Source organism: Lissotriton helveticus, chromosome 9 (genome assembly GCF_964261635.1).
Source record: "Lissotriton helveticus chromosome 9, aLisHel1.1, whole genome shotgun sequence".
In the NCBI taxonomy this organism is placed as follows: Eukaryota; Metazoa; Chordata; class Amphibia; order Caudata; family Salamandridae; genus Lissotriton; species Lissotriton helveticus.
The window spans coordinates 1,155,484,328-1,155,512,137 of NC_136070.1; the positions used below are offsets into that span (position 1 = coordinate 1,155,484,328).

The 27,810-nt window shown below is 49.6% G+C and overlaps 1 protein-coding gene across 2 annotated transcripts in view; it reads right to left on the minus strand.

Moving 5' to 3' along the window:
- The window catches only part of CACNA1D (calcium voltage-gated channel subunit alpha1 D), a 1,365,963-nt gene extending 1,339,299 nt beyond the window's left edge, over window positions 1-26,664 (minus strand). For both annotated transcript variants that reach the window (XM_078661595.1, XM_078661596.1), the window contains exon 1: window positions 26,344-26,664. In XM_078661595.1, coding sequence (XP_078517721.1) covers window positions 26,344-26,476 — 133 coding nt within the window. In that variant the 5' untranslated portion in view covers window positions 26,477-26,664. The remainder of the gene's footprint in view (window positions 1-26,343) is intronic.
- Window positions 26,665-27,810: the final 1,146 nt, after the last annotated feature.

A 27,810-nucleotide genomic window follows, 5' to 3' on the forward strand; every position in this document is an offset into this window, starting at 1 on the left:
TAGGATGGTTTGCAAAGGGTACCCTTCCTGCTAGCACCTAACAAATAACTTAACTATAATTATAGTCCTCTCTTCACACCTGTGCTGCAACACCTTTATCAACCCACAATAGTGTTTAGACAAGACAGAGTGTTCTTCACCCCTTGGCTATCTTCAGCTGCTTCTCTGGGCTGCCTGATGACACTGGTGATGTGCCTAGAAATATACTTTTTTCTTTTCTCTCTTATGTGTTTTTGTACTTTCTGGCAGAAATACTTTTCAATTCACTTTGGATTTCCACCAAGACGCACTTGTCTCCAAAGTTACAAAGGGAATATCCATGCAGAAGTGGCAACATTAAGAATATTTCTTCTTTTGTGATTGCGTTCAATTGCAAGTTAAGTCACGTTTTATACGAGCTAGGTTGATGTAAGCTTAGGGATTCAAATTGGGTGTGTAGAGGACAAAAAAATTGCTTCGGATGGATTGGGATGCAAATCGAGCGATTGCCAGCACCTGAGATTAATTAAAACATTTCATCCATCACTTTGTTTTTGATGCTGTAAGTGGTTCCCATGCTCACTGGGCCACTGGAACCTAGCTGTACCAGGATGATGGTCTCTAATAAGGGCAAAACCAGTCTGGGTTGCTTGTGTTCCGGTTCAGGGAGGATAAAGCCTGACAGTTTGGGCTCCACTGTTTCTATTGAAGCAGGGTTAAGACAGATTTGCATATGGCTGCATGCAAACTCAAGTGGCATGGTGGGTGAAATATGATGGATTAGGATGCCACTCGAGTAATTGCAGTGGCTAAAATTAATTAAAGCATTTAATCTATAATTTTTTTTTGATGCCCTAAATGGGATGGGTATGCCCAGATGTTGGTTCTGTGTTATGTTATGTTATCTGCACTTATAGAGCGCATGGCTGCCCCCGCAGCGGGGCATCCCAGCGCTAAATCTAATAGAAGGGGACAGATAGGAAGATCAAGCTAAAGGTTGGAGAAAAGCCACATCTTGATCATTTACCTAAAAGCCCAATGGTCTTACATGCCACGGCCAGCAAGAGGAATGGAATTCCAAAGGGCAGGTGACTATGCCCTGAATGAGCGCCCCCCTGCTCTTGTCTTGCGCATCCGTGGGACACAGGCCAAGTGCAGATCCGCGGAGTGCAAGGCTCGGGCCGGAATATACATTGAGCAGAGTTCGCTCAGAATTTGTGGACCTAGGCCACGCAGGATCTTGTGTGTAGCGCATAGCATCCTAAAGTAGACTATCTGTTATATAGGCAACCAGTGAAGCCGGCGAAGAAGGTCAGAGGCATGGCAATACTTAGGTAGTGCGAAGAGCATGTGTGTTGAAGTCTTTTGGTCACAGTTTTATTAATGCCAAGTAGTAGCCCATTACAGTAGTCGAGTTGTGTCAGCACGGTGGATTGGATGATCATCTGTCGAGTGGGTGCATCAAAGAGTCCCAAAAGGGGTATCAGGCCACGTAAAAGACCAAAGCAAGTGCCCAGCCAGTGTTCACTGGGCAGCTGGAACCAAACTATACCTGACTGATGAGCTCTAGTAAGGGCAAAAACAGTCCTGAATTGCTTGTATTCTGGTTCAGGGAGGACTTGGCCCGGCAGTTCAGACTGGATTGTTCCTGTTGACTCACGTTCAAGACTAATATCCATTGGCTGGGTCCAAACTGAAGTGTTATGGTGGGCAAAACAAAATGAATTAGGATGTGGCCCGAGCAATTGCCAATGGCTAAGATTAATTCAAGATTTTCATCCATCACTTTGTGTTTGATCCCCTGAAGAAAAGAAAGAGGCACCCCTCACCCAATTTATATGTACTTAATCCAAAACCGCATCCGCATTCATGTAATGCTGATGCCTACAATTCAGCAGTTTGGGCCCCCTGTATCTTTAGTCAAAGGGGAAAGTCTAATTGAAAAATAGAGATTTAGAAGCCAACCTCATGTATATGATAGTAGATGCTCTGTTATACTGTGCTATGATGCCTGACTTGTCTATGTATTTTTTTAGGTGACGCAGCAGTGTATTTTCAAGTGTGGAATTAACCGACAGGCAATTATGTAGAGCACAGACTACTAGTTGCTGTAGTAACAGTGTGTGGATTGCCAATGGATGGTTACCTGTAGTGTCATTATAGTGTCATTATTCATTATAGGCTGCAAGCTGAAAATGCAACCTGTTTTTTAAGGCTAGATGCAGTATATAGACACATCAGGCTTCGTTTTCTTCCAGGGTATGCCTTAAATAGTACTTTCTTGGCACCAGAAGGACACGGCTAATACGGATTTAATTTCACACCTCATACTGCAATTGGTCAGCAGCTCTAATCTTAGTGACATTAGAGTCTGTATATTACAAAAATGGTGTTGCAACCGTTGAGTGTTTTTGTGTCTGTATGCAGCTGTAGGCAAGTTCAATTTGTTTAGTCAGTTTGGTGAGGGTACACACATTAATATATTAGAAAGTTTTCCATGGCAATATATATATATATGCTTCTCACCTAAGATGACGTCTGAGGTTTGCCCTCTCCAACAAGATGGGCACACCATAATTGCCATACCTGGGCACGTTCTATTAATACGCAGGTCTGAAACACACAGTATTTTCCTTTGAAATAAGCATTTGGCCATCAATTTGTACTAATGAATAAAAAACACATATTCTCCAATACCCATACCCATATAACCCATACCTAACAGGGAGCCCGAGGTTCACTTTTGGTGGATAGATGGGTATAGTGCATATGCCCCAGTCTCTCCGTCCTATCACCTTCTCTGGCCCTCAAAAAGAGACAGCGCTTCACCGAGTGCCCAGCACAGCGGAACTCCCACTCTCAAATTAAGCCTTCCCAAAAAGCAGGGTACATCAGACAATGTTGCTCCTGCCTTTTACACTAGGAAGTCATGACAAAGCAGGGTTGGGTATACTTCCATAGTTAAGCAAGCTTGTCTCCCCATAGAAGCTTACTTAGCCACATGTTGTAGCCATGGGAACTAGGGAGAACACAGTCTTCCATACGCTAGCTTGGGGAAATACACACAATGTTAAAATACTACAACATGGAGGACTCAACAAGGGATTTTTATACAATATCCAGGATTTGATACCAGGTAACAATAAATCACATTGATAACTATCCATGCGATCCAGTCTCCCTTTATTGGACTTCGCCCTTTTTTACCGGATCATCCCCAAACATTTTGCCTTTATCCTCCTGTTTTCTGAATCTATTTTTGTTGGCTCTATGACTTAGTGCACGTTACTAACCATTGCTAAAGTGCTTGGGCTTTCTCTTTGAAAACATGGTAGAATTGGCATATACCCAAATTACTCATTTATTTACTTGTAAGTCCCTAGTAGAGTAGTCCCTCATGTACCAAGGACCTGTAAATTAAATGCTACTAGTGGGCCTGTAGAACTGATTGTGCCACCCACTTAAGTACCCCAGTAAAACATATCTCAGGCCAGTCATTGCAGCCTGTGTGTGCAGTTTTAAACTGCCATTTTAACCTTACAAAATAAATCTTTTGCCAGGTCCAAACCGTCATATCACCTACCACACTTTCACCTGACAAAGACCCTGCCTACACATATTCACAAAGTGTTTGCCACTAGTCTTTTGTGTCCTTAGGCAAACTGAGACAAGGGCAGGGAGATAGGGGCTGCCTGACACCTCAGGGGGATGGAAACCGCTAGAACCTGCTCCAACTTCAAAGTGGGCACCACGCATAAATAATGGACCCTCATACCCAACTCTTCAGTACAAATCTGGACCTGTGGAAGACTCTGAACAGGGAGTGCTGTGCTGCTTTGCTGCAAGAAGGACTGCCACTCTGCTGCCCTGCTGCCCTCCCGCCTGAGTGAGAAGGACTGGACCTGCATCTTGAACCCAGGACCACCAGAGTGACTCCAAGGGCTAGTTACTTGGCACTCCTGATGCGAGCCTCAGGGACAGAACAGGATCTAACAACCTTGTACTCAGCATCAGGACTCTGCCAGCTTTGACTGCTGCCCTCCCAAGTGGTGCCACCCCAGTCCCGAACTCTTAGAAGTGGGCCTGAAGATACTCTGCCACCACATCTGTGGTTTCAGCATAATTGATGCAGCATGATGCCTCGTCTCACAAAACTTCGTATCTGGACCGCTGCCCAATGCAGGACGTCGCATCCCAAAAGGCAGCCTCAATGACGACATACGACTCCGCATCGCAAGCTCTGCATCTTCTTCAGAACCAGCTGCTGCGTGACACATCTTCTACACAGGACTTCGCATCGCAAGCCCTTCGTCGATTGCAGCCTCAACAACAGTGCAGCACCTCGCATCCTCGTTGTGGGATCTTGCAACGTTCTGCAGCCAGGATTGATGGTACTTTGTTCAATGGGCCTAACTGGGTCCCTGTAGGCGGTCCACACTCCATCATGGCCAGCCTGAACTTGTGACTTTGTCCTGGTTTAGCACGACCAGATAACTACAGTTGGCACTTTGTGCTTTTTGGCACTATTTTCTCTTAAATCTTTAAAATTGCATATCTTCGGTTCTACTGATTGGATTTTCGTTGTTTTGATCTTACATTATTGATTACGTATTACTTTATTTTTTTAATTGGTGTGGGATTTTTTTTATGTTGTGTTTCACTTTATTACTTTTTGAATGGCTCCATAAATACTTTACACATTGCTTCTAAGTTAAGCCTGACTGCTCTGTGCCAAGCTACCAGAGGGTTGAGCAAAGGTTAATTTGGAGTTTGCTTCTGACTTCTCCCTGAAAAGGATTGCGATTGGTGTTTGAGTAGGGTTTCACCCCCCCCACAACCAGTAACCCACTTTCTTACACCCTTCCTCTATATAAACTTTGCAGCCTCTAAACTACATAAGAAAGCTATCAATCACATGTTCCCAGAAGTCACACACGGATGGAACTATGCGTTGCTCAACAGCTAATACAACTCTTTCCATCTTTTTGGACACCTGATACCCTATCCATTTTTCAGAACACCAGACCTAGCCTACTGGTTTACACTGAAACTAAATTAACAGAAAACACTATCACAGGCCCTGACCAGTTTACACTGTGTTATCTCCATAGATCAAACCGAAGACAAGAGAAGGGAGACAAAAAGTCTCCATTGGTCCTCAGGCCCTGAAGAAGTTGCTCCTACCAGTACGACAGTGAAACATGTTGGCCAGTCATAACCACTAAGTTAAGTATATGATGTAGCTTTTTTAACCATAGGCCAGGTGGGACATGGAGCAAAGGACTGCTGACTACCTGTGACACATTTTTAAACTTTTCCAATGACAGATAAGCTAATGTCTTGCAGATGAGAAGATGGACTAGGTAGAGGACTACCTGTGAACAAACCAGAACAAAGGAGCGACAATGATGTTGTCTGCAGACTAGAGGACCACACACTTTAATCGCTCTAGGAACAGACTTTAAGATAATGGTCCAAGAGTCACTACATTGTGAGGGTCTCTCTTCCCCACGAAACTGCCCCACAAAGGAGTGCACCCATGATGACTAGCCTAGGCTACTGAATGCATTCAGCTGCACTAACCTTTAGTTACTTCAGTGAGATGTCTCCTTGGATGTATGACGTTACAACGCATACTTTTACATCGCATGCTTTTACAACGCAGTTTTTACATCGCATACCATTACAACGAATAGCGCTTTGGGGTGCTGGGTAGTGAATAGTTTAATTTAGTATTCCAACTCCAGTCCCCGTGGACAATAGGGAAGGTGTTGGATAGTAAATTAAATCTATTCCCTATCCTAGAGCGCCCCCAGCGCAATGCGTTGTAATGGTTTGCGTTGTAAAAGTTGCACCGTAAAGGCACTGCGTGGTAAAAGTTGCGTTGTAAAGGATGTTCCCCGTCTCCTTTCTTACTTCAGATGAACTTTATCATCTAAATCCAAAGATGTATCTCTCAGGTTGGCTTCTAAATACCTATATTAGATTAGACGATCTTCTTAAAGTAAAGATGTAGATGGTCCAAACCATTGAATTATAGGTGTCACTACTGTATAAATGGGTTTCGAATTATGTATATTTTATGTTATCTTAGACCAACCACGTCTGAGGATTTCAAAAGAAACTGGTAGAACCTTCACACATACTGCGTTGACATATGTTGATGCAAAGGACGCAAAAGCCAGCAAAAGCATGAAGAAGGAAAGATGTAGTATATACACCATATTTAGTTTCACGTGCAAGCCCACACATACACACACAACGTTGTTTGTTAGTCTGCTCTGCCCTTTCTTTCTCGGGTCTGCCAGGGACTGCTCCCTCAATGCCCAATCTCCCCATCCGTTCTGCTGGGTCCTAACGCCCTGGTAAAATCTGACAACAGCCTTGAGATTTAACCCCTTGGGTGCGGCCGCGATTCTGCGCCTGTGTGGCCGTTTTATTGAGTGGCCGGGTTCATGACGGCCCCCAGCCGTCATCAGCACACGCCCACCGTGATGCATGACGGCCGGGGGCCGTCATAAAGCATGGAAGGGGTTAAGAGATGAGACAGCAAATCAACAGCGTATCAAGAGCACTATGGGCCCTAATGCAAGCAAGAGATTTGGCTCTCTGATCCCCTTGGTTTGGCAGTAAAAAACAAACACCACAAATGGGGGTGAATTTGGCCCCTCACACACCGGTACCACTGCACCTGCTTCACCATTGCTAGCTACGCCCCTGAGCAACGTTATGACAAAACTATATATGACACCCATCGCAAATTCCAAGAACATGTACAAAATATGCAAAGTCAATAATGGTGAATATTATTCATAAATCTATGGAATGATAAGAGTAGGGTTTGAAATGTTGATAATCAATTTCTATTTTGGGATTGTTTTAGGAAGAACATATTTTAAGGAGAAAACAGAGTGCGTTTATGAAACTAATGGTGCCTTTGTTATTCTAAAATGTAATCTCTGCCGTATGAATTATTAACAATACCAAGAAATGCAAAATCAAAAAAAATGGATGTGTTCAAGGCGTTTGCCTGCTACTTCGCCGTGGGATGCACACCAGAACTGTAGGACCCCCCTCTCTACTCATTTAAGATTCGACTGATGGATCTTTTCTTAGAACCGTGTGTGTGTAAATTATTTAAGAATATAAACTGGGGTGTTGCGTTCAGAGTGTTATAAATCCGTTCAAATGAAGTCAGAGCATCTGATGAAGTGAGGGCATCTATTTTAAAATTTCAACACTAACACGTGTTTATCTTTCCCCAGCCATGTCCTGAACACGACCTGGTGAAGTGAGATAACTCTAAAAGAGCAGACTCCCCGTGGGAAGTCAGAAGATGCGGAAAAGATATAATTGTCGCCAATTTCAGACCTCCCTCAAGCCTTGTCGGTGGTGATTAATGCCAGGTTCGAAGTGTAAACTCTCCTGCTGGGAATACAAAGCGCTGAGGCTTTTCCTAAGATGAAAGCTTCAAAGGGAGAATCAATCGCAAAGTTGTATTATGCATTAATAGTCTTGCAAATGACTAATGGGGAGAGAGATTTCCCTCCTTCCCTAAAGACTGCAGAATCTGAAGAATATTGCATATTTGATGCAGCTGGTATTTCTAGCAGTCCTGATTCCAGCTATTTCATCGCTGCTACAGAGTAGGGCTGGGGGAATTTTTTATATTCTGTAGTATGCGGATACGAATCTCGGTTCGAACGATTCCTCAATTCTGCGTATTCAGTCCTGCATGCCATAGGTCAAAAAAGGCAAACCCCTTGCAGCAAAATCACTCCAATTCCCATTCGTCCATTGCATCAGGCCCCTTTTTAGGTTTCGACCTGGCGATCTGCGCAAGCAGTTCGCGCAGGTGAAATCTTTTGTTTACCATATTGGCTATCGGAACGTCCCCCACCTCCCATTAGCTAGCTCCATAAATGGAGGCTAGCCATTGGGAGCCGGATCTGTCCATCAAGGCCGGACCAGATTCGGGGGCGTTCCCGCGATTTTTTCCCTCTCCGCCTCTGCGATGTCGTCATCGCGGCGGTGGGCGGAGTTTCGTTTTTTTTCCTTCTGTGTTTGTTTTGGTCATTCCATGCGAGGAAGCCCAGGTGAGTGCTTGTTTTTTAGTGATGGAGCACGTGAATTCAGTGTACGTTGGTTAAAAATACATGATGAAGACACAGGCCACGGTCTGGCTGTTCATCAAGTGCATGGGCGCTAAAAGTAGTTTTTGCCCCTTTATTTGTAGTGAGGACTCCGCAGTGGTTTGTCTGATGTGAAATTGCTCGGCTGATCCCCTTTGTTGCAGCATGCATAACTTTTCATTCTTTCAGTTCGACTTTACAGTCCGTTTTAATAATGTCCTTAAAACTGCGGGTGTTCAGTACCCAAACGGCCTAAATAGACTTGTATGGGCTAAGCATCTCGTGCCCCTCGTGAGACACTTGTAAAACTGCTCATAAGATTTGCAACAGGGAGTTTTTTCATGGTTTGGCATTTTTCGTAATGCATTACAGTTGAATTTATATAGCGCTTCATATCCTAACCGCACTGCAAAGCGCTGAAGAGCATCAGAGGCCATAAAGTACGTGCTGCAAAGGTGATTAACAGCAAATGGGTAAAACGTCCAATACAGTCCAAGATTTGGCAAAACAATTAAATTTAAAAAAACAAAATAAGGTCTTGAACGGATAAAAATGTTTAACATGATGCAACCTGGCGGATTTTTGCTTTCATGTGCCTTCGTGTGCTTGATTGCAAATTCAGGAAACAAAAGCTAGAGGTACCCTGCAGTCGAAACCGAGGAAGAGTACATAGCAACCGTTGACGCACACAGAGCCCTAAGCAAACGGGCAGTAAAGTACTGTGATGGTTTATCGTATTGTTTAAACAACTGAATAGAAAAAACCATCAACTTTAAGCAGGGTCGGACTGGCTTATAGAGCAAATCGGGCAGTGCCCGGTGGTCTGGCCGGACAGTGCATTCATGTGTGTGAGGTTTGACTGCTGGTGTCCCTGATATTAAAACAAATATTGCCTGCAGCAACTTCTAATTAGAGTGCAGAGTGCATAGGGAGTGCAGAGTGGATAGGGAGTGGAGAGTGCATAGGGAGTGGAGAGTGGAGAGTGCATAGGGAGTGGAGAGTGCATAGGGAGTGGAGAGTGGAGAGTGCATAGGGAGTGCAGAGTGGATAGGGAGTGGAGAGTGCATAGGGAGTGGAGAGTGCATAGGGAGTGGAGAGTGCATAGGGAGTGGAGAGTGCATAGAGAGTGGAGAGTGCATAGAGAGTGCATAGGGAGTGCAGAGTGCATGGAGAGTGCAGAGTGGAGAGTGCATAGGGAGTAGAGAGTGCATAGGGAGTGGAGAGTGCATAGGGAGTGGAGAGTGGAGAGTGCAGAGTGCATAGGGAGTGCAGAGGGCATAGGGAGTGGAGAGTGCATAGGGAGTGGAGAGTGCATAGGGAGTGCAGAGTGGAGAGTGCATAGAGAGTGGAGAGTGCATAGGGAGTGCAGAGTGGAGAGTGCATAGGGAGTGGAGAGTGGAGAGTGCACAGGGAGTGGAGAGTGCAGAGTGCATAGGGAGTGCATAGGGAGTGCAGAGTGCATAGGGAGTGCAGAGTGCATAGGGAGTGCAGAGTGCGTAGGGAGTGCAGAGTGCATAGAGAGTGAAGAGTGCATAGGGAGTGAAGAGTGCATAGGGAGTGGAGAGTGAAGAGTGCATAGGGAGTGCAGAGTGCATAGGGAGTGGAGTGGAGAGTGGAGAGTGCATAGGGAGTGGAGAGTGCATAGGGAGTGGAGAGTGCATAGGGAGTGGAGAGTGCATAGGGAGTGGAGAGTGCATAGGGAGTGGAGAGTGCAGAGTGCATAGGGAGTGCAGAGTGCATAGAGAGTGCATAGGGAGTGGAGAGTGCATAGGGAGTGGAGAGTGCATAGGGAGTGGAGAGTGCATAGGGAGTGGAGAGTGCATATGGAGTGGAGAGTGCATAGGGAGTGGAGAGTGGAGAGTGCATAGGGAGTGCAGAGTGCATAGAGAGTGCAGAGTGGAGAGTGCATAGGGAGTGCAGAGTGGAGAGTGCATAGGGAGGGCAGAGTGCATGGAGAGTGCAGAGTGCATAGGGAGTGGAGAGTGCATAGGGAGTGCATAGGGAGTGCAGAGTGCATAGAGAGTGAAGAGTGCATAGGGAGTGAAGAGTGCATAGGGAGTGGAGAGTGCAGAGTGCATAGGGAGTGCAGAGTGCATAGGGAGTGCAGAGTGCATAGGGAGTGCAGAGTGCGTAGGGAGTGCAGAGTGCGTAGGGAGTGCAGAGTGCATAGAGAGTGAAGAGTGCATAGGGAGTGGAGAGTGAAGAGTGCATAGGGAGTGCAGAGTGCATAGGGAGTGGAGTGGAGAGTGCATAGGGAGTGGAGAGTGCATAGGGAGTGGAGAGTGCATAGGGAGTGGAGAGTGCATAGGGAGTGGAGAGTGGAGAGTGCAGAGTGCATAGGGAGTGCAGAGTGCATAGGGAGTGGAGAGTGCATAGGGAGTGGAGAGTGCATAGGGAGTGGAGAGTGCATAAGGAGTGGAGAGTGGAGAGTGCATAGAAAGTGGAGAGTGCATAGGGAGTGGAGAGTGCATAGGGAGTGGAGAGTGCATAGGGAGTGGAGAGTGCATAGGGAGTGGAGAGTGCATAGGGAGTGGAGAGTGGAGAGTGCATAGGGAGTGCATAGTGCATAGAGAGTGCAGAGTGGAGAGTGCATAGGGAGTGCAGAGTGGAGAGTGCATAGGGAGTGCAGAGTGCATGGAGAGTGCAGAGTGCATGGAGAGTGCAGAGTGCATAGGGAGTGCAGAGTGCATAGGGAGTGCATAGGGAGTGCAGAGTGAAGAGTGCATAGGGAGTGCAGAGTGCATAGGGAGTGGAGAGTGAAGAGTGCATAGGGAATGGAGTGGAGTGGAGAGTGGAGAGTGCAGAGTGCATAGGGAGTGCAGAGTGCATAGAGAGTGAAGAGTGCATAGGGAGTGGAGAGTGAAGAGTGCATAGGGAGTGCAGAGTGCATAGGGAGTGGAGAGTGAAGAGTGCATAGGGAGTGGAGTGGAGTGGAGAGTGGAGAGTGCAGAGTGCATAGGGAGTGCAGAGTGCATAGGGAGTGCAGAGTGCATAGGGAGTGCAGAGTGCATAGGGAGTGGAGAGTGCATAGGGAGTGGAGAGTGCATAGGGAGTGGAGAGTGCATAGGGAGTGGAGAGTGCAGAGTGCATAGGGAGTGGAGAGTGCATAGGGAGTGGAGAGTGCATAGGGAGTGGAGAGTGCATAGGGAGTGGAGAGTGCATAGGGAGTGGAGAGTGCATAGGGAGTGGAGAGTGGAGAGTGCATAGGGAGTGCAGAGTGCATAGAGAGTGCAGAGTGGAGAGTGCATAGAGAGTGCATAGAGAGTGCAGAGTGGAGAGTGCATAGGGAGTGGAGAGTGCATAGGGAGTGGAGAGTGCATAGGGAGTGGGGAGTGGAGAGTGCATAGGGAGTGCAGAGTGCATAGAGAGTGCAGAGTGGAGAGTGCATAGGGAGTGGAGAGTGCATAGGGAGTGGAGAGTGCATAGGGAGTGGAGAGTGCATAGAGAGTGGAGAGTGCATAGGGAGCGCAGAGTGCATAGAGAGTGCAGAGTGGAGAGTGCATAGGGAGTGGAGAGTGCATAGGGAGTGGAGAGTGCATAGGGAGTGGAGAGTGCATAGGGAGTGGAGAGTGCATAGGGAGTGGAGAGTGCATAGGGAGTGGAGAGTGGGGAGTGCAGAGTGCATAGAGAGTGCAGAGTGGAGAGTGCATAGAGAGTGCAGAGTGCATAGGGAGTGGAGAGTGCATAGGGAGTGGAGAGTGCATAGGGAGTGGAGAGTGGAGAGTGCAGAGTGCATAGGGAGTGGAGAGTGCATAGGGAGTGGAGAGTGCATAGGGAGTGGAGAGTGCATAGGGAGTGGAGAGTGCATAGGGAGTGGAGAGTGCATAGGGAATGGAGAGTGCATAGGGAGTGGAGAGTGCACAGGGAGTGGAGAGTGGAGAGTGCATAGGGAGTGCAGAGTGCATAGGGAGTGGAGAGTGCATAGGGAGTGGAGAGTGCATAGGGAGTGGAGAGTGCATAGGGAGTGGAGAGTGGAGAGTGGAGAGTGCATAGGGAGTGGAGAGTGGAGAGTGCATAGGAGTGGAGAGTGCATAGGGAGTGGAGAGTGGAGAGTGCATAGGGAGTGGAGAGTGGAGAGTGCATTAGGGAGTGGAGAGTGCATAGGGAGTGGGGAGTGCAGAGTGGAGAGTGCATAGGGAGTGCAGAGTGGAGAGTGCATAGGGAGTGCAGAGTGCATAGGGAGTGCAGAGTGGAGAGTGCATAGGGAGTGCAGAGTGGAGAGTGCATAGGGAGTGGAGAGTGCATAGGGAGTGCAGAGTGGAGAGTGCATAGGGAGTGCAGAGTGCAGAGTGGATAGGGAGTGGAGAGTGGATAGGGAGTGGAGAGTGGATAGGGAGTGGAGAGTGCATAGGGAGTGGAGAGTGCATAGGGAGTGGAGAGTGCATAGGGAGTGCAGAGTGGATAGGGAGTGGAGAGTGGAGAGTGCGTAGGGAGTGGAGAGTGCATAGGGAGTGGAGAGTGCATAGGGAGTGGATAGTGCATAGGGAGTGGAGAGTGCATAGGGAGTGGAGAGTGCAAAGGGAGTGGAGAGTGCATAGGGAATGGAGAGTGCATCCCCTCTACTTCTCTTCTATGGACACTTGTACTTCTTCTACTTCTCCACCAGCACAGTGTGTGTTTCCACTCGCCCATGGCACTGGAGACTGAAGCACATCCTTCTTAGGGTGAAAACCGTCTTGCTGGTCATTATGGACACTCTTTCCAGTTCTGTACTTTTATGTGATCACACTATGCATTATGGGGGGTGTAGTGTTGCTTTGATTCCATTAGAACACAGCTGAAAACAATGATTTGTAGATAAAAACTCTAGTCCCACTAAATCTTGGAAGTGCTTATTCACACACACACATGCATGCACGCACATATGCAAACACACTCTCTCTCCCTCAACAGGTGCACTACCTCCTCACAAGCACGGACACATGTTTGTAAAACAGGTTCTTTAACCCACAATGCCATCCCATAATGCAGTTCGGTTGGCTAGCACACCGTGGCTGACTGAAGATGCGCACTCGGATGGCGCCGGCACTTGACAGCCAGGCACAGAGAGGCGCGTGATTGACAATGGGCGACAAGACGAGCGTGACTAAGAGCAGACGCCAACTGAAATGTCCAACCCTTAAAAAGGAAAGATTTAATGACGGTATTTTTTGTGGAACTGGTGGCGAGCTTCCTGTTTCAAGATGAGTGAGTGGACCATGTCCAAAAAGACTGACACTCCAGTAGGGTAGTGTAGTGCTTTCAGCAAGCGTTGCCTTAATGTGCCACCCCAGCACGATTTAACCCCCTCAGCTGTCAATTTGGCATCTGTCACGTGACACCTGCAGACCAGACTCTGAATTTCTTCAGTGAAATCCAGTAGGGTACAATAGGTCTTACATTTGCAAGAGATTAAGCTGTTGGCAATGTAAATGACAATGCCATTTATTTATCTGTTTTCAAAACCAACACATAAATAAAAATATTGTCATTTACAATGCCAATAGCTCTAACTTTGGCAAAGGCGAAACCGTTGCATTGTAAATGCTTGTTTTTTATGAAGTGCAAGATTGGTGGAATTTACCTTATTTTCTCGCTCTCCAGTATTAAGCATTTTTGTCCGTCATTAGCTAAGGTGATGCTCGAAAAAAGTCAAATTATTCCCGTTTCACAATTTGCACCAACAATTCTCCCACACCTCCTACAGTGCTGGGATATTCATTCTGATTGAGAAATGTGTAGAACTCTACATTTAAGTACTAATGCTAAACTCCAGTCTAGATTTAATAATTAATTAAAGTATACTTACTACAACGTCATAAAAAACAGACCGCTTTGGCATTCTTGTATATGCACGATTTTCACAACATGTTTGGGAATGCAATGTTTTTGATTATTTAGTGCAATTGATGAGCTCTCCTTGCACCTTTTGCCCTCGCCTGCAAATACAGGGGACCCACACTATGCTAACAGCTGTCTACTGCGCCTGTTGATTGACAGAGACAGAGAAATATGAACTTCAAATGCAACTCATACCGTAGTATTAGTACTAGATGCGAAAATCATCTCTCTCATTCCATGAGGGAAGTCAGAAGTTAGGGGCTGGTGTTTCTGCCCAGCGGAATTAAGAAGGTTAGCTTTGCCACTTGAATGCTAAGCAGGTGGGGCAGATTTACAAGCCCCTTGCGACACTTTCCCGCCGCCGTTGCGTCATTTTTGTGACCCACCGGCGGCGTAAACAATGCATCACTAAGTGACATATTTACAACGTGACGCATCTGGTGAGATGCGTCACGTTGTAAAGCCCTGCGCTACATTATACCTGTGTCAGGTATAATGTATGCAGGGTGAGCGTTCCGTCGCAACAAAGCCCCGTAAAAGTGATGCAGTGAAATCTACAAGATTTCACTGAGTCACTTTTACGTCCCTGCTGCGTCAAAACCCTACGCCTGCTTGTAGCAGGCGTAAGGAGTGACGCAGCCCGATAGGTATAGGGAGCCCCTGAGCATTGCTGGAGTTGCATTGCTCTTGCGACACGACTCCAGCAATGCACTGCCCTTATGATATTAGATGCAACATGCATCTGACTATCCTTGCGCCACGGTGCGCTTCATTGTAAATGTGGTACAAGTGGGGCTGGTGATGGACGGAGCATCTGAACCAATCAAACACTCACACCCAGTCAAAAGATCTGGGTTTGATCCATCACCGTTCTTTAGCCCACTCTGCCACCCCAGTTCAGACATGGCTATATGCAAATCAGTCTGACCCTGTGTCTCATGGGAACAGTCCAGCCCGAACTGCCAAGCCATGCCTTCCCTGGAACGGAAACAAGCTTCTGAGGACCGGTTTCTGGCATTCCAGCCTTCTTCAGCCCAGCTTGCTTGAATCCAGGGGCAAAGTGAGCAAGGGACTCACTTCTGAGCCTACCCTGCCACACTTATGGCGGCCAAAGCGGTACAAAAGGGGGTGGTGATAGACGGAGCATTTGAACCAATCAAACACTCACACCCAGTCAAAAGATCTGGGTTTGATCCATCACCGTTCTTTAGCCCACTCTGCCACCCCAGTTCAGACATGACTATATGCAAATCAGTCTGACCCTGTGCCTCATGGGAACAGTCCAGCCCGAACTGCCAAGCCATGCCTTCCCTGAACCGGAAACAAGCTTCCGAGGACCGGTTTCTGGCATTCCAGCCTTCTTCAGCCCAGCTTGCTTGAATCCAGTGGCAAAGTGAGCAAGGGACTCACGTCTGAGCATACCCTGCCACACTTATGGCAGCCAAAGCGGTACAAAAGGGGGTGGTGATGGACGGAGCATCTGAACCAATCAAACACTCACACACAGTCAAAAGATCTGGGTTTGATCCATCACCGTTCTTTAGCCCACTCTGCCACCCCAGTTCAGACATGGCTATATGCAAATCAGTCTGACCCTGTGCCTCATGGGAACAGTCCAGCCCGAACTGCCAAGCCACACCTTCCCTGGACCGGAAACAAGCTTCCGAGGACCGTTTTCTGGCAATACAGCAATCTTCAGCCCAGCTTGCTTTAATCCAGTGGCAAAGTGAGCAAGGGAACGGTGATGGATTGAAAACCCAGATCAGTTGACTGGGGGTGAGTGTTTGTCCCTCCACAAGGGTATTTCTAAGTGTCACATCTTTACTGGCACATCCCTGCTAATGTGCAAGGATGCACCAGTCCTTTTAAATCTGCCCGTGATGTTTAACAAAACCGCAGTGCATCACATTAAGCCATTGTATGGACAACAGGATGTCAGACCTGTATTACTTCTTTTCAGGCCAGAGATTAGCCAATTTAAAGAATTATGAGTGGACTTTGTAGCATTTAAATTTCTTGGTAATACCTGTTGAATCCTATGCAGGGGCTACATTGCTTTGCAGATATCGATCAGACATGCGTTTCCAAAAGTGACCCTCACTTTTATTTTGATTACTCATACCTGGTGAAAATAGGAAATCGCAAGTTGAACTATAACAACAACACTTATAATAACACAAGGGCCATCACTCTCACATTTTATGCCATATGTTTGATACATCTATCTGAGATTACAGAAAATTGATGCAAATTTAATCAGTTAAAGATCAACAGCAAAATGTATCATTTCATGTATCCAGAATGAGAGACTACAAGAGTACCCATATGGTCCTGTTTGCACAACCTTAACATAGGTTTTTTAAAGGTAAAGTCTGCCAAGCCAAATGATGTCAACTGGAGCTGAGCTGCGGCCATTACTAATGTGGAGATGTTATAACGATCATGTTGGACAGGCCACATGAAGGGCTCGCTCCCTCCCCGCAGGACAGGGCCCGGGCCACCGTCAGCACCATTGCCCGGCCCAGCCGCCATCTTGGACACGGCACCACGCGGCCGTGCGGCCTCAGCCCGACCCCAACCCTGGGCCTGGCCAGGCCCCGACATCCCGGCACCACCCTCCACCCAGGAGGTGAACGGCCCACTTGGCAGGTCAATGGGAGTACGAAGTGTCGATGGCTCTCCCCCGCCAGGTGCCGAGCACCCCCAGCCTCCTCGGGCGCTGGCTCCACCCCCCTGTTGGGTGTCTGGACTCCCTCATCCCAGACCTCCCGACCTCCAAGAGCGAGGGTCCGGACATCAAAGGGCGCCAGACCTATAACTGAGGCAGCCCCAGGACAGGAAGGCAGTTGTATCCTGGAGTCGAGAGACACCGCGACGAACTCATCCTTGACGGACTGCTGGCGCTGCCACAGCCCTGCCTTGTGAACTATTGTCCTGCCTGCTGGCGCTGCCGCGGCCCTCTGCAACCTTCATCCTCGTGGGACCTGCTGGCGCTGCCGCGGCCCTCTGCAACCTTCATCCTCGTGGGACCTGCTGGCGCTGCCGCGGCCCTCTGCAACCTTCATCCTCGTTGGGACCTGCTGGCGCTGCCGCGGCCCGTTGTAACCTTCATCCTCGTGGGACCTGCTGGCGCTGCCGCGGCCCGTTGTAACCTTCATCCTCGTGGGACCTGCTGGCGCTGCCGCGGTCCGTTGCAACCTGCATTCTCGTGGGACCTGCTGGCGCTGCCGCGGCCCGTTGTAACCTTCATCCTCGTTGGGACCTGCTGGCGCTGCCGCGGCCCGTTGCCACCTACGACCTCTTCGGGACCTGCCGGCGCTGCCGCGGTCTGACCCCTCCGAACACCGAGCTCGAGGATTGTGAGCCATCCCCGTTACACCCCCGTACCCGTGGGTACCCAGACTGTCCCGCTACCCCCTTCCCCTACTAGAGACTAGAATTGAGAGGATCATCGTGTCCTGATTGCCTTGTATCGTACCACTCTACTCCCAGAAGGGCCTATAAAAGGTGTTACCCTGAACTTTGTGTGGTGTCCGTCTGTGGGGGGGAAGTTACCTGTCTGTGCGATCACTGTGCTCGGCCGACCCTCCAGGTCCCCGTCTAACATTGGTGGCTAGCGGCGCGATCCGAACCAACGCGTACCGTACAGACAGTAACTCACCCTACGACTAAAACCACAATGACGACCAAAGAGAGCGGATCGGCGGAGAAGTTCCAGATGGAAAAGCTGGAAGAATACAACCACCGAGAGCTCAAACAATTTTGCATGGACTTAGGCATTGCTACCACCGGGCTAAGCACAAAAGAAGACTTCAAAAACGCCCTAGAGGCCTGGACAGAGACAAATACCGCAACCCCCCGGGACCCCGCAGCCCCGGAAGTCAACACCACCCGGACGGAGGAACGGAGAAAAGGCCCCTCCCATGAAGAGATCCAAGAGCGGAAAAAAAATAGATTACACGAGTTAGACTTGGCACGACTCAGATTAGACGGAGAATTGAAACTGGCGGAACAAAAAATAAACTTAGAACACTTACGGCTCAGAGAAGAGCGAGAGGAAAAACAGAGACAGAGAGACCTCGAAGAAAAAAGACTGGCATACGAGCACGAGTGCAAACTAGCGGAGATCGAAATGCGCAAACTGAACAAAAACCTAGGGGTGCCCGAGCAACCGCACTCCCCGGGTCCTACCGAGCAGAAGGTCCACATCCCCAAGGATGTGGTCCGAGAATATCACCGGAACGACGACATACAGCAGTGGTTCAAGGCCTATGAGATTGCCATGACCGCCCACCGGGTCGCTCGAAGTGACTGGGGAGCCGGTCTATGGGGGAGATTCGTCAACGAGGGTCGTGATGCCCTGCTGCAGCTTCCGGACCACCAAATGACGTCCTATGACCACATGAAGGCCGCCCTCCTCAGTCGATATGGACTTACACCCGAAATGTACCGCCAGAGGTTCCGCAACTGCACCAGGATCCCAGGTACGACGTGGTTGGAATACGTGAACTATTTCAGCCGAGCCTTCGAGGGGTGGATCAAGGGTAACAACGTAACCACTTACGAACAACTCTTCAATCTCATTGTGTGGGAGCACCTCTCCAACAACTGCTTTGTCGAGCTCAGGCAGCACCTCCTCGACAGTAAATTGACTGAACCCCGGCAGCTCGCCACCGAGGCTGACCGGTGGGAGAGCACCCGAGTGGCCCGGAGTGGGCCGAATGAGCAGAACAGAACCAACCAAGGTCACCATCGTCCCCGAGGAGGAGGAGGAGGCCCGGGCCGGGGCAGAGACGCCGCCCCGGCCGCACCCACTAACGCCACCCCGGCCCCAGCAGGCCGGGGAAACCCCCCGATGCGCCCGGGGTTCCGAGCTAACGTGACGTGTCATCGATGCCAGCGAGTCGGCCACTATGCCAGTGACTCGACCTGCCCGAAGAACCAGGCCCCCGGGCCCCGCCAGATGGCGGCCGCCGCCCTGGGAGAAGAACAAGTCTCCGAAGACACGGAGACCTATGAGTCGGAGCAGTTCGAGTGGGAACCCGCCGCCATGACCCTGGCATGCCTAGGAGGAAGAGACATGGTCCCGCGGACTCCCCTGCCCGCCAACACTCGGAAGTACAGCCAATGGGTGAGCATCAATGGGCGCAAGGCCGAGGCCCTGCGTGACACCGGGGCCAGTGTGACGGCCGTCCGCTGTCACCTGGTGACCCCAGAACAAATCCTACCAAACGTACTTTGCCCCGTCCGATCGGCAGATAACTCGGAGAGCCTGTGTCGGATGGCCTGCGTCCCCTTCGAATGGGGAGGAGTGTCCGGCATGCTGAAAGTAACTGTCCGTGACGATGCCCCCGTAGACTGCCTCCTGGGGAACGATCTCGAGAGCTCCCCGTGGGCCGCTGTGGAAAGAAGAGAGCATCTGGGGATGTTGGGTCTCCCGGACTGGGCGTGCGTAACCACCCGGTCCATGGCCACCCGCACCATCCCTAGACCAGAAGAACCGGAATGGGCAGCACCTCCGCCCTCGATCACTCCAGAAGAAGACTTCCTCCAGACCGACCACCCGGACCCCACCCCAGAGGGGTCCACACAGCCCCCCGAGCTTCCCGACCTGGCTCAGTGGCGTCAAGAAGGGGGGCCCACCCAGGAACAATTCCGGCAGGAGCAAAAGACCTGCCCCTCCCTCGAGGGATTGCGACAGCAAGCGCTCGCCCAGAGCCAAGGAGACACCACCGGGGCCCACTGGGTTTATTGGGACAATGATCTCTTGTACAGCGAACAGAAAATCGCAGAACTGGGGGCCGGGCGAGTGCTGGTGGTGCCCCTCCACTTCAGAGACTTCCTGTTGAACCTAGCCCATGATGTCCCCCTGGCCGGGCACCTGGGCCAAGACAAGACCTACCACCGCCTGGTGACTCACTTTTTCTGGCCCAAAATGAGGAATGACGTAGCCAACCATTGCCGGTCCTGCCCGACCTGCCAGGCCAGTGGGAAGAGCGGCCACAAACTCAAGGCACCCCTACAACCGTTCCCCGTGGTGACCACCCCGTTCGAAAGGGTGGGAATAGACATTGTGGGGCCCCTGGACCCCCGAACAGCACAGGGACATCGCTTCATCCTGGTCCTGGTGGATCACGCTACCCGCTATCCTGAGGCGGTTCCCCTTCGTACGATAACAGCCCCAGTAGTGGGTCGAGCCTTGATGGGGATCTTCTCTCGAGTGGGCTTCCCCCGGGAAGTCGTCAGCGACAGGGGTACGAACTTTATCTCAAAATACATGAAGTCCCTCTGGCAACAGTGTGGGGTCACCTACCGATTCACGACCCCCTATCACCCTCAAGGGAACGGACTGGTTGAGCGGTTCAACCGCACGCTCAAAGGGATGATTGGGGGGTTGGAAGAGCCCCTCCGTCGCCAGTGGGATGTGCTACTACCGTGCCTTCTCTTTGCCTACCGAGAAGTCCCCCAGAAGTCCCTCGGCTTCAGCCCTTTCGAACTCTTGTATGGACACCCGGTGCGAGGCCCGCTCAGCCTAGTCAAAGAAGGCTGGGAAATGCCCCCTCTAAAGAACCCTCCAGATGTTTTCAAGTACCTCCTAACCCTCCGCAACCAGACCAGAAGGTTCAGAGAGATGGCAAAAGCAAACCTGGAGGCCAGTCAGGAGGACATGAAAAGGTGGTACGATCAAAATGCATCCTCCATCGAATTTGAACCCGACCAACAAGTGTGGGTAATGTCTCCCACCGAACCATGCGCCCTGCAAGACAAATGGACGGGGCCCTTCAAAGTAATCGAGCGCAAGAGCCCTGTCACCTATCTCATCGATATGGAATCTTCCCGAAACCCTCTCCGGGTCCTCCACGCTAATAGACTGAAACCCCACTTTGTACGCTCCGAACTCAGTCTCCTGATGGCAACCGACAATGGAACCGAGGAGGACTCCGAACCCCTTCCTGACCTCCTACGGTCACGGGAGAAGGACGGCTCCGTGGACGGGGTCCGACTCTCGGAGGCCCTCACCCTGGAACAGCGCCAAGACTGCCGAGTCCTCCTGCTCCAGTTCTCCACCCTGTTCTCCCTCACCCCAGGGGTCACCCCCTGGTGCTTACACGACGTGGACACTGGAGACAGTCCCCCTATCCGCCATCGGGCCTACCGCGTACCAGATCGGGTACGGGCCTGCATCCAAGAGGAGGTGGCCAAGATGCTCACACTCGGGATCATCGAGCCCTCAGACAGCCCCTGGGCCAGCCCAGTGGTACTGGTCCCCAAAGCGGCCGCCCCCGGCGCCACGCCGGAGCTCCGGTTCTGCGTCGACTACCGGGGCTTGAATGCGGTCACCAGAACAGACGCACACCCCATCCCCCGAGCAGATGAACTAATCGACCGCATGGGAGCTGCCCGCTACCTCAGCATCTTCGACCTGACAGCGGGCTACTGGCAGATCGGTCTCACACCCCGGGCCCAAGAACGATCGGCATTCTCTACCCCTGATGGCCACTATCACTTCAAGGTCATGCCATTCGGCATGAAGAATGCGCCAGCAACATTTCAGCGGCTAGTAAACCAGGTCCTGGCAGGACTCGAAGGATTCAGCGCCGCCTACCTGGACGATATCGCTGTGTACAGCCACCACTGGTCCGACCACCGCCACCACCTCCGAGAGGTGCTACAGGCCCTCCAACGAGCTGGCCTCACGATCAAGGCCAGCAAATGCCAAATTGGCCAGGGGTCCGTGACCTATCTCGGGCACCAGGTGGGAAGCGGTCTGGTGGCCCCTCTGCAACTCAAGATCGCTGCCATCCAGTCGTGGCAGTCCCCCATCACCCAGACCGAGGTCCGCGCCTTCTTGGGACTTACAGGCTACTACCGGCGGTTCGTGAGGGACTATGGCAGCATCGTAGGGCCCCTCACGGAACTCACCTCCAAAAACCAACCAAAGAAGGTCAACTGGACCCCAGACTGTCAAGCGGCCTTCGAGAAGCTGAAGGCCGCCATGTGCTCCGCCCCGGTGCTCCAGGCCCCCGACTACAGCCGGGAATTTATCGTCCAAACAGATGCCTCCGACCATGGCGTTGGGGCAGTCCTTTCCCAGCTGAACCCCGAAGGACTTGACCAGCCAGTGGCTTTCATCAGCAGACGACTCCTGGCCCGAGAACGACGCTGGAGCACCATCGAGAGGGAGGCCTTCGCCGTGGTGTGGGCCCTCAAAAAGCTCCGGCCTTATCTCTTCGGCACCCACTTCCGGGTCCAGACCGATCATCGACCCCTGCAATGGCTCATGCAGATGCGGGGGGAAAATCCGAAACTACTACGTTGGTCCATCTCCCTGCAGGGGATGGACTTCACTGTGGAACATCGACCCGGCCAAGACCACGCCAACGCGGATGGCCTGTCCCGCTTTTTCCGCCTCGACGAGGAAAGTCCCCAAGAAGATGGGTGACTCTCCCCGCCTTCAGCTGGGGGGGACGCATGTTGGACAGGCCACATGAAGGGCTCGCTCCCTCCCCGCAGGACAGGGCCCGGGCCACCGTCAGCACCATTGCCCGGCCCAGCCGCCATCTTGGACACGGCACCACGCGGCCGTGCGGCCTCAGCCCGACCCCAACCCTGGGCCTGGCCAGGCCCCGACATCCCGGCACCACCCTCCACCCAGGAGGTGAACGGCCCACTTGGCAGGTCAATGGGAGTACGAAGTGTCGATGGCTCTCCCCCGCCAGGTGCCGAGCACCCCCAGCCTCCTCGGGCGCTGGCTCCACCCCCCTGCTGGGTGTCTGGACTCCCTCATCCCAGACCTCCCGACCTCCAAGAGCGAGGGTCCGGACATCAAAGGGCGCCAGACCTATAACTGAGGCAGCCCCAGGACAGGAAGGCAGTTGTATCCTGGAGTCGAGAGACACCGCGACGAACTCATCCTTGACGGACTGCTGGCGCTGCCACAGCCCTGCCTTGTGAACTATTGTCCTGCCTGCTGGCGCTGCCGCGGCCCTCTGCAACCTTCATCCTCGTGGGACCTGCTGGCGCTGCCGCGGCCCTCTGCAACCTTCATCCTCGTGGGACCTGCTGGCGCTGCCGCGGCCCTCTGCAACCTTCATCCTCGTTGGGACCTGCTGGCGCTGCCGCGGCCCGTTGTAACCTTCATCCTCGTGGGACCTGCTGGCGCTGCCGCGGCCCGTTGTAACCTTCATCCTCGTGGGACCTGCTGGCGCTGCCGCGGTCCGTTGCAACCTGCATTCTCGTGGGACCTACTGGCGCTGCCGCGGCCCGTTGTAACCTTCATCCTCGTTGGGACCTGCTGGCGCTGCCGCGGCCCGTTGCCACCTACGACCTCTTCGGGACCTGCCGGCGCTGCCGCGGTCTGACCCCTCCGAACACCGAGCTCGAGGATTGTGAGCCATCCCCGTTACACCCCCGTACCCGTGGGTACCCAGACTGTCCCGCTACCCCCTTCCCCTACTAGAGACTAGAATTGAGAGGATCATCGTGTCCTGATTGCCTTGTATCGTACCACTCTACTCCCAGAAGTGCCTATAAAAGGTGTTACCCTGAACTTTGTGTGGTGTCCGTCTGTGGGGGGGAAGTTACCTGTCTGTGCGATCACTGTGCTCGGCCGACCCTCCAGGTCCCCGTCTTACAGATCACCTATAGTCCAAGTTAAGACTGTTCTGGAGTTGGCTTTGTAAACTCAGTACTCTGAGAAACCAATTTCTGTTGATGGACCAGGCAACCATGCTGCCACTAATAATTCACTCAGGCCCTTGAAGAAATGTATTCACAGTCCACAGTTTTTACATGATGCAGAAGCCTACCTGGAGATGGAAGAGCAAGGATAACTGTGCTTCTCAACACTGGTATCTGATATATAAGGCATATGTTTGAAGAATCTTAGCACGGTGCGCAGGGCAATGCACCTTAACCAAGAAGAAATTGTTTACCTGTGGAGGGAGTATCACCCACCTTCAGATGTGCCCAGCACAGAAACCAATTGGAAATTGACTTATCACGACAAACATCATCTCCTTAAATTTGGAACAGAATCCGCTTTTCTCCCGGTACAGCTGAAACCCCCTTAAATTATTCAAAGGTACTTATTTTTAAACAATAAATAATTTTTAAGCAAGGTAACATCTGATAATGATTATCTTTATGGATTAGGACAGGCCAGAAAAGTACTGCAAGATGCAAGAATTAAAGTGCTCCTCAAGCGCTTAACAAGGCGCTATTCACAAAAGCACAAATAGTAAATGTCATAAAGAGTGAGAACCTAACTCAGTGCAGATATGACCCCTGTCTAACCCGCTGAAATAATAGTACACAGGCTCTTTCTCATTCAAACAATACACAAAACATTATGCTACTCTGGCAGACCCATGCTTGTATCTCACCACTCTTCAAGAAGCCTACTTTAGATACCAGTTGCTCTTCAAGATGTCACTCTAGTTAAGAGACTCAATTTCTTAAACATTTACTTGGAATTTAGAAACCACCCAACTGGACAAACATCTTGATATATACAGTCACTCTACTGGGCCACAGACAGTGGTCTTTCATGCCTGGAAGGGGTAGAAGGAGAGCCCTGTTAGATGCTAGAGACAGCTGTTGAAAGTGGGAGCTAATGGAAAAGGCTCACTTTTGGTAAAGCAGTCCGCTGCAAGTCCCCTGCATTCAACACGAGTGATTATAGGACCAGAAAGACATTTGGAAACAGTAAAAGTGTTGCACAGGCCACAGTTGGTTCCAACCGTCCTTCACATGCCTATCAGGGAAAAAACAATGCACCTAATTTTGGGCCTGATTCACAAAGATAAACTTACACTTTTGTGTAAGTTTTCTTCTCTTTGGTATTCACAAAGGTAAGTTACTACTAGTAAAGTTTGACTTTTGGTCTAAGTTTACCTTTGTGAATACCGAAATGTAGTAAAGTTAGGCTTTTGGTCTAAGTTTATCTATGTGAATACCCAAAAGTAGTAAAGTTAAACTTTGATCTAAGTTTACTTTTGTACATACTGAAAAGTAGTGAACTCACTCAAAAGTGTAAGTTTACCTTTGTCAATCGGGCCCTTTGTGTCTAAATGTACTGTGCTAAAAGGCTCACCGCTTGTCTCTCTTGCCAATGTTAAAAAGAAGCCTTTGCCTGCCTGTCTGAGGAGCTGAGCATAGGATTGCACACCTATGCTGATGAGACACAACTTTTATTCTAATCTGCAGCAATCAAAACAGAAATACATACACTTTAAAGGCTCAGTTCATGAAAGAGATCATAAATCACAGCAGGATGAGCAGGTTTATGCCAAACCATTCTTACAACCCCTAGCATATATGGCAGCCAAAGTTACACATTTCATAGCATTTCCTGAGTATGCTTGTGTCACCTAGCAATACCACTATGTGTTGGAGGGTTGGAACATTCATAAAATGTTACAAATATTATATTGTTTGTCTTCTCCGGAAATGTATGTCTTCACCTGGAGTCTTCTATTCCACTTCAGGTCTATGAAATGTTAGGGGCGTGTCAAGCATTTTTGGTCACTTCCCTGTACTGTGTCAATTAATAGATTGATGTACAAATTATCTGTAATAGCATGTTCTACCTTTATAGAAGACAGTGTATTTACAAGCCCATGTTTATATTAATGTAAAGAATGGCAAACATGAAAATAATGTCCTTGACTGCAGAAGCGAGGAAAAGTAAACATGTCACACCCTTCCTATGGATTTCTAGACTTGAAAAAGTGATTGCAGCGTCAAAAAACACTTTAAAATTATGTTTCAAAACCTTCATTTACGTGTTCTTAAGTCTAGATCAGAGATTTAGTAGTCAGGGTTTGCCTGCCCATGATCTCTCGAGCACTCTTGACATATGGTATATCCCAAGGGGCAGATTTATGAAGGCCTTGCGCCGCCGGTGCATCATTTTTAACATGGGAAAAAGTGACGCACCGGCGGCGCAAGGCCTTCATAAATCTCCCCCCAAATGCATTAAATAATGCTGCTTCATCCTGGGTGACACTCACGACTAGATATACCTCTGAAGGTGCCCATCAGAAGGTCCAAGAAACATGAATATTGAAACTACAGATCTAAATGTTAAAATGTGACTTCCAATGTTACCGCTTACTTTGTTGTATTTTGTTTTTAATCTCCCTGCCCCACTTGCACATTTTTATAATATATTGCTATTCATTTAACATGTAAACTTCTAAATAATTAAATAAGAATCTTCTGAAAAGTGCCACCTTGGCGAGGCCTGTGCTTCGAAAAGGCTTGAAACAGAGTATCAATTAAAATAAATACATATTTTGCTCGCACAACTAAACAAATATGCGTGTTAGCAAAAGCTAGGATACTGTCAATGCCGGTAAGTGCACAGAAAAAAAGACTTATGAACATGGACGCCTGCACAGAGACATACCTCTGAAAGCTTGCAGGAAGTAGGGCTCCAGGTCAGTTTCATTGATCATTTTTCCTTTGTATTTGAGTTCAGGATCTGGGCTCCGAGGTCTTTTTATCAGAGGAAGGCCCTTGGTAAGGGCAGAAAAATTCATGTTCAGGAAATTGGCAAGCAAGGCGGAAGCAAATCTTTGCGGTGAAAGGCAATCGGCGACTCCAGCCTTGTTCCAGCCTTGAGGGTTCTTGTGCAGTTCAAGGGCAGGACGGTAATGATTGAATCTGCAAAGAGGTCTGCCCTTAGTTTAGCATCAATAACTGCGCGTGGAGCTCGGCTATTTGCTTCCTTTTGGTATCCAGCATCTGTGGAAATGTCCCGCCCAGGACCAGGCGTCCTATCCAATGTCAAGGAATGTAAATGGGTCCATTTACTTTGATAGGAGCACAATACTCTGTGTGTTGTGCATCAGCTAGGAATGCAGTGCCTGTGAGCCTTAAAGAGACTGTCTCTTCTTATCAGCCTAATTGCAAATGTTGTTGCCAGTATGACATGTTTGTGAGAGCACTGAAGGAGAATGTATCTATAGCAACTGCTTCAGACCAGCCTCCTGTACTAAGATAAGGATGCAGCCTGCTTTTTCCGATTCACTGGATCGCATTTTGCTCCTTTCTTGGCTGCAGATAGGGTCTATCAGAGTTCATCAGACAGCGTGGTTAATGAAAAGTGTGATCTAATTTACACTAACATGCAGCTTTATTGTGCAATTAATCTGTTGTAGCCTTCCAGTCCTCTGGAGTCTTTTCAAGATCCTCGCATAAGAACATGGATTTTCTGCAGACTTTAAATTTGGTCCTAATTTGCAATCTAATACATTTATGAGCTTTGTGATGCAGTGTAGCGCAGCAGGTCACCTTGTGAAATGGCAGGAATGTGCAGCATTTAATGGAATACGCCTCATTACTGTCTCATGTGCTGGTGCGGGAAACAACCTTTACAACGCAACTTTTGCAGCGCACTACCATTACAACAAAACTTTTACAACGCAACATCTATTGGAGTTAGAATAGTAATTTTTACCCCTACACTATCCAACACTTACCCTACTATTGCACCCCCTGGAGTTAGAATAGTAAATTTTACCCCTACACTATCCAATACTTACCAAACATGCAATGAAATGTAATGCTTTGTAATGGTATGCGTTGTAAAGGTATTATGCGTTGTAATGGAATGCGTTGTAAATGTAGTTTTTAAAATTTCGTTGTAATGGCATGCGTTGTAATGGAATGCGTTGTAATGGATGCTGCGTTGTAAAAAATGTGTTGTAAAGGTGTGCATTGTAAAAGTGTGTGTTGTAATGTCATACATCCGCTGGTGCACAATGGGCTACCTAGCTCTAACGCAGGCACTCTTGCACCATGGTACAAGGGTGCTGTGCTTCATGCATGATTGTTTTTCTGCAGGAAGGGGCACTCATAATTTGCTCCTCCC